This window comes from Scyliorhinus torazame, chromosome 16, assembly GCF_047496885.1.
Source record: "Scyliorhinus torazame isolate Kashiwa2021f chromosome 16, sScyTor2.1, whole genome shotgun sequence".
NCBI lineage: Eukaryota > Metazoa > Chordata > Chondrichthyes > Carcharhiniformes > Scyliorhinidae > Scyliorhinus > Scyliorhinus torazame.
In genome coordinates this window covers 153,368,873-153,375,284 of record NC_092722.1, presented here as the reverse complement: position 1 = coordinate 153,375,284, position 6,412 = coordinate 153,368,873, and the positions used below count along the sequence as shown (strand labels likewise).

Here is a 6,412-nt window from a genome sequence, read left to right as displayed (position 1 = left end):
TTTTTATTCCAGATACATTTGATTAATTAACGTTGAATTCCTCTGCTTCCCTGGTGGGATTTGAACACATCTCTGTGATCCTTCGTCCAGGTCTCTGGATTACTAATCCAGTTACAGAGTCACAATCCAACTACACTCCTGGGCACTGTGGCTTCACAGCACCAGGGTCCCAAGTTCGATTCCCTGCTGGTCACTGTCTGTGTGAAGTCTGCACGTTCTCTGCGTGGGTTTCCTCCGGGAGCTCTTGTTTCCTCCCATAGTCCAAAGATGTGCAGGTTAGGTGGATTGGCCATGATCAATTGACAAAAAAAAAGGTGAGGAGGGGTTATTGGGATAGGGTGGAAGTGAAGGCTTAGGGGTCGGTGCAGACTCGATGGGCTGAATGGCCTCCTTCTACACTGTATGTTCTCTGTTCTATTTCCTTGACGTTTCCTTGAGTGATGGTCAGAAGCTCATAGCATGGAAAATATGTATCTACATCATAGTATTCCTTTATCAAAATAATATATTCACGTTCCACAAGGTAAACAAATATACTTTGAAGAACTTTTAAGAGAGAATTTCAAACAATTAATAATTATGTTATCAATGTCTAAAAATCAGCAAATAAAATAGGCTGGTAAGGAACAAAAAGTACTTCCAGTGGACTGCAAAGGCATAGTGGACAAATCAACAAGTCCTGGGCATAAAAAACTAATTCTCCGTTAGAATTCAAAATGATATACCCATGAGGTCAGAGTATGAGAAAGCACAATACATCACACCAGTTATTAGCTCATATCTAACAAGCTGCCAAATCTCAGCTGTAACCCACCCAGGATTAGATCTGGCATGCTGAATTTCTAAACCCACCAATTAAACGGGAGGACTTGGCTAAAATATTCAAAAGCATACCAGTTGACTTGAAATGTAAACTCTCTTTCTCTCTCTCCACAGATGCTGCCTGACCTGCTGGGTTTTTCCAGCATTTGCTGTTTTTATTCCAGCTTTTCTTGTTGCAGGATCAGGCACACGGAGAGTGCGGAAATTTTAGATCTGACATTAACCACATGCCAAAGTTACACTTTGTTGAAAACCCGACAGCTGGCCCCATTCTGGCACCTACATCCTTAGCTCGGCAGAATGGGATATAAATATCAACAACATGAGCAGAATGTCTCACAGGACAAGGTACAAGGGAAAACAATGGGGAACAGTATAGAGATGTATGAGATATTTATAATATATGATTTCTAAGTAAAGAAATTTATGCAATTTTCCATTGCAACAAAGCACTTATTTCAGAAGTAAATTTGACGCTTAAGTTATCAACCAAGGTGGCACAGTGGTTAGCACTGCCTCACCGCCAGGGACACGGGTTTGGTTCCCACCTTGGGTGACTGTGTGGAGTTTGCACTTTCTCCCTGTGTCTGTGTGGTGTTCCCCCGGGTGCTCCGGTTTCCTCCCAAATGTTCAAAAATGTGCAGGTTAGGTGGATTGGCTATGCTAAATTCCCCCTTAGGGTGAGGTTACAGAGCGGGTGAATGGGGCCTAGGTAGGATGGTCTTTCAAATGGTCGGTGCAGACTCGATGGGCCAAACGGCCTCTTTCTGTACTGTAGGGATTCTATAACTTGAGAACAATTGCACGATGACTGAGAAGTGAGACTTGTTACGTTTGTCTGGGGCTTAAGTTAATTGAGATGTGGGAGAAAGATATGGATGCGCTTTGACAAAGAGTTACCCAGACTTGAAAACGCTGGTTCCCTTCTCTCTCCACAGATGCTGTCAGACCTTCTGAGATTGTGTAGCATTTTCTGTTTTGGAATCCAGCATTCACAGTAATTTGCTTTTATCTGGAGATTTATGATCAAGTCACAAATTGGACAACTTTCCAAGAGGGCAAAAAAAAAGTCACCCTGTTAAATGGGGGGAGGGGGGTCTTGGTGCTTGGCGGCTGTGGTCGAAAGGGAACTGCTCGAAGTGAGAGCCAAGCCTGAGTCTATATAGAGATGTGGAGATGCCGGCGTTGGACTGGGGTGAGCACAGTACGAAGTCTTACAACACCAGGTTAAAGTCCAACAGGTTTGTTTCGATGTCACTAGCTTTCGGAGCACTGCTCCTTCCTCAGGTGAATGAAGAGGTATGTTCCAGAAACATATATATAGACAAATTCAAAGATGCCAAACAATGCTTGGAATGCGACCATTAGCAGGTGATTAAATCTTTACAGACCCAGAGATGGGGTAACCCATCTATATAAAGAGAAATGTGCATGCGGGGCGGAAGGTGGGAGGAATTGCGGGGCGGAAGCCGGTGGCTTCCAGCGGTCTGTGCGTGGACCGGAAGTTCCTATGCCGCAGGGGTGTGTGGGTGGGAAGGTTGGAAAAAAGATGGCCGCCTCCGTCTCGGGCTACACTTTCAGTTCTTTAGTTTATCATCACGCCAACAGCCCCTCGGACCATGTAAGTGGCAGCGCCTGTACCTCCGGCCCGGCTTCCCCGCGGCACAGCCCAACGATCAGAGGGCGTTAGCTCGTTGGGAGTGGGCTTTTTCTGGGTTGGTTGAAGGGAGAGGCCGAATGTGCGGCTCCTGTCGCCGGACTCTTACCCCCTCCCGGTCTTTCCTCGCTGGTGGATTCAGGGTTCGTTCAATAATCAAATCCGTGAGGCAGCAGGATCCGAGCGCCTGGGGCCGGCAGCAGCTGCTCTGTCCCGAAAGCCAGAGGTCACCGCGGAAATTGGTTGCAAAAGGGACTCGGCGGAGTGAGCCTGGTTTGGGAGTCAGTGCTTTGCAGCCTTGAGGCGAACTCACCCCATTCGCCGGGGTGCGCCCACTATCCGGGCGGGGGGGGTGTCTCGCCTTAAAATGTGTTTCTCCGAATGTTTCCTTTTTAGCGAAAGTGGGGAACGGCTGTCAAGTTATCGAAGGCAAGGAATGCGCGTTGCTGAGGCTTTTCTTTATGAAACTTATGTGAAATGTTTTCACTGTAAATTTTTTTTTTTTAAAGTGGGCCAATCATGTTTTCTTGACTTAAAAAAAAATAGTTGTTCAAAGTATTCTGCCGGTCTGGCAGCGTCTATGAGGAGTGAAACACAGTTAACATTTCGGGTCAATGACCTTTCGTCAGAGCAGTTTCCTTGCTGTAGAATTGGCTTTGGTGTGCCTTGAATCACATGGAATTTTGCCAGACAGATGACATTTGAGCCTGGAGTTTGTTTCTGGTGATCAAGTCTAGTATTAAAATGTCCACAAGCAAATGATACCTGCCTGATTGGCAGACATTGGTTTGATGGTCCTCAAACAACTCGACTGTCAATAATTTCACAGGTCTTGTCAGTGGAGTAGCTTCGTTATCCTTAAGTTTATCTGCTGTAAAAGTTAAGATCAGTGAAGTTGCTTTACTTACAGTAAAATAACTTGATTTCGTTTTTATTTCTGCCTCTATTTTTGCAGTCTTGTTTCATCCTTTATTTCTTCTAATTTAACTGAGCTTTTCATTGCAGGAAGGCTTTCTCTTGGGAGATGTAAAACAACTTGAGACTTTCAGTATTAGTGATTCACAGATCAGCAACACAGAGCTACTGCAAGTAATAGGTAAGTCTGCTAATCTTGTATATGTGATTATGTCAGAGTGGGTGAAATACACTACAATCTATGCTGAAAGTTATGGATTTGTGGTCCATCTACTTTTCTGTTGGTTTTGGCTTTAATTGATTTTTCTGATGAAAAGATAGGGAGTACTTCTAATTTAGTTTCAGCTGCCGAACATGCCTTCTGAAAAGTTATTATCCTTGTCTCATCGCAACTACTTATGTATTTTATGGAGCTTTTAATAATTGGAAGGGAAGTAGGAATAAAGAATTAAAGTATCAGCTGTGTAAGTAAGGAAACAAAATTTGTTTTAACATTTTAATTTTCCATTGCAACAAAGTTCTTATTTGTTTAGAATATGCCAGAAGTAAATGTAACACTTAAGTTGTGAACTTAAGAACAATTGCATGATGGCTGAGGATTGAGACTTGTAATATTTGTCTGAGACTAAGGTAGTTGAATCAACCCAAGAGATGGGGGAGAAAACCATGGATGCTGTGAGATGCCGATAATTGGGATGTGCTTCTGGAAGTGACATTGTTTGCAGTGATTTTGGTGTAATGTTCGACCTTGTATTGATACACCAAATAAAACTAAAATCTTTTGGGATCTGCGTTCCTGTTAATATTTTATCAATTGGAAACGTTATTTTTTTTTGTTTTTGTTTTGGTCTATAAATTATTGAAGATGTGCAAAAGCGTGCACACATTAAAACTGCTAGGACTGTAATATTTTGGCTGAACCTCACAGATACAACAGTGTTTTTTCTTCTTGATTCTTTTAACTCTGGAGTTAACATCTGTTGAAAACCTTGGAGCTATCTGATTTCTAATACAGGGGTGTCAAACTCATTCCATGTATTGTGTTTCATGAGTCTGATCTAGTTTAATATAAATATGCAAAGAAGGGTCCTGTACCATTTAAACTTCCTGCTGTAAAATGTGTGGAAAAACAGTTAGAGCATGTACTGTATGAACATAGAAGATTACAGCGCAGTACAGTGAAACCACTCTAAAGCCCATCTACACTATTCCCTTATCGTCCATATCTCCATCCAATGACCATTTGAATGCCCTTAGTGTTGGCGAGTCCACTACTGTTGCAGGCAGGGCAACTACTCTGAGTAAAGAACCTACCTCTGACATCTGTCCTATATCTATCGCCCCTCAATTTAAAGCTATATCCCCTCGTGCTAGACATCACCATCCGAGGAAAAAGTCTCTCACTGTCCACCCTATCCAATCCTCTGATCATCTTGTATGCCTCAATTAAGTCACCTCTTAACCTTCTTCTCTCTAACGAAAACAGCCTCAAGTCCCTCAGCCTTTCCTCATAAGATCTTCCCTCCATACCAGGCAACATTCTGGTAAATCTCCTCTGCACCCTTTCCAATGCTTCCACATCCTTCCTATAATGCGGCGACCAGAATTGCACGCAATACTCCAAATGCGGCCACACCAGAGTTTTGTACGGCTGCAACATGACCTCATGGCTCCAAAACTCAATCACTCTACCAATAAATGCTAACACACCGTACGCCGCCTTAACAACCCTCTCAACCCGGGTGGCAACTTTCAGGGATCTATGTACATGGACACCGAGATCTCTCTGCTCATCCACACTACCAAGAATCTTACCATTAGCCCAGTACTCAGTCTTCCTGTTATTCCTTCCAAAATGAATCACCTCACACTTTTCTGCATTAAACTCCGTTTGCCACCTCTCAGCCCAGCGCTGCAGCTTATCTATGTCCCTCTTTAACTTTTAACATCCTTCCGCACTGTCCACAACTGCACCGACTTTAGTGTCATCTGCAAATTTACTCACCCATCCTTCTACGCCCTCCTCCAGGTCATTTATAAAAATGACAAACAGCAGTGGCCCCAAAACAGATCCTTGTGGTACACCACTAGGAACTGGACTCCAGTCTGAACATTTGCCATCAACCACCACCCTTTGTCTTCTTCCAGCTAGCCAATTTCTGATCCAAACTGCTAAATCACCCTGAATCCCATGCCTCCGTATTTTCTGCAGTAACCTACCGTGGGGAACCTTATCAAACGCTTTACTGAAATCCATATACACCACATCAACTGCTTTACCCTCACCCACCTGTTTGGTCACCTTCTCAAAAGACTCAATAAGGTTTGTGAGGCACGACCTACCCTTCACAAAACCGTGTTGACTATCTCTAATCAAATTATTCCTTTCCTGATGATTATACATCCTATCTCTTATAAATCGTTCCAAGATTTTGCCCACAACAGAAGTAAGGCTCACTGGTCTATAGTTACCGGGGTTGTCTCTATTCCCCTTCTTGAACAAGGGGACAACATTTCCTATCCTCCAGTCTTCTGGCACTATTCCTGTAGACAAAGATGACTTGAAGATCAAAGCCCAAGGCTCAGCAATCTCCTCCCTAGCTTCCCAGAGAATCCTAGGATAAATCCCATCCGGCCCAGGGGACTTATCTATTTTCACACTTTCCAGAATTGTTAACACCTCCTCCTTATGAACCAAAAGCCCTTCTAGTCTAGTAGCCTGAATCTCAGTATTCTCCTCGACAACATTGTCTTTTTCCTGTGTGAATACTGACGAAAAATATTCATTTAGCACCTCTCCTATCTCCTCGGACTCCAAGCACAACTTCCCACTACTGTCCTTGACTGGCCCTACTCTTACCCGAGTCATTCGTTTATTCCTGACATATCTATAGAAAGCTTTAGGGTTATCCTTGATCCTACCTGCCAAAGACTTCTTTTTTTAAAAAAAATATGTTTATTCAGAATTTCTCAACAAAAATTTTCAACCATTCAAAACCCCCCCCCCCTCCCCCCGTA

The 6,412-nt window shown here is 43.4% G+C and overlaps 1 protein-coding gene across 1 annotated transcript in view; it reads left to right on the top strand.

Annotated features, from left to right (window-relative positions):
* Positions 1-2,332: 2,332 nt before the first annotated feature.
* Positions 2,333-6,412, top strand: part of abraxas2 (abraxas 2, BRISC complex subunit) — a 51,574-nt gene continuing 47,494 nt past the window's right edge. Inside the window, exons 1-2 of the mRNA XM_072479251.1 lie at positions 2,333-2,443; positions 3,485-3,575. Coding sequence (XP_072335352.1) covers positions 2,333-2,443; positions 3,485-3,575 — 202 coding nt within the window. The remainder of the gene's footprint in view (positions 2,444-3,484; positions 3,576-6,412) is intronic.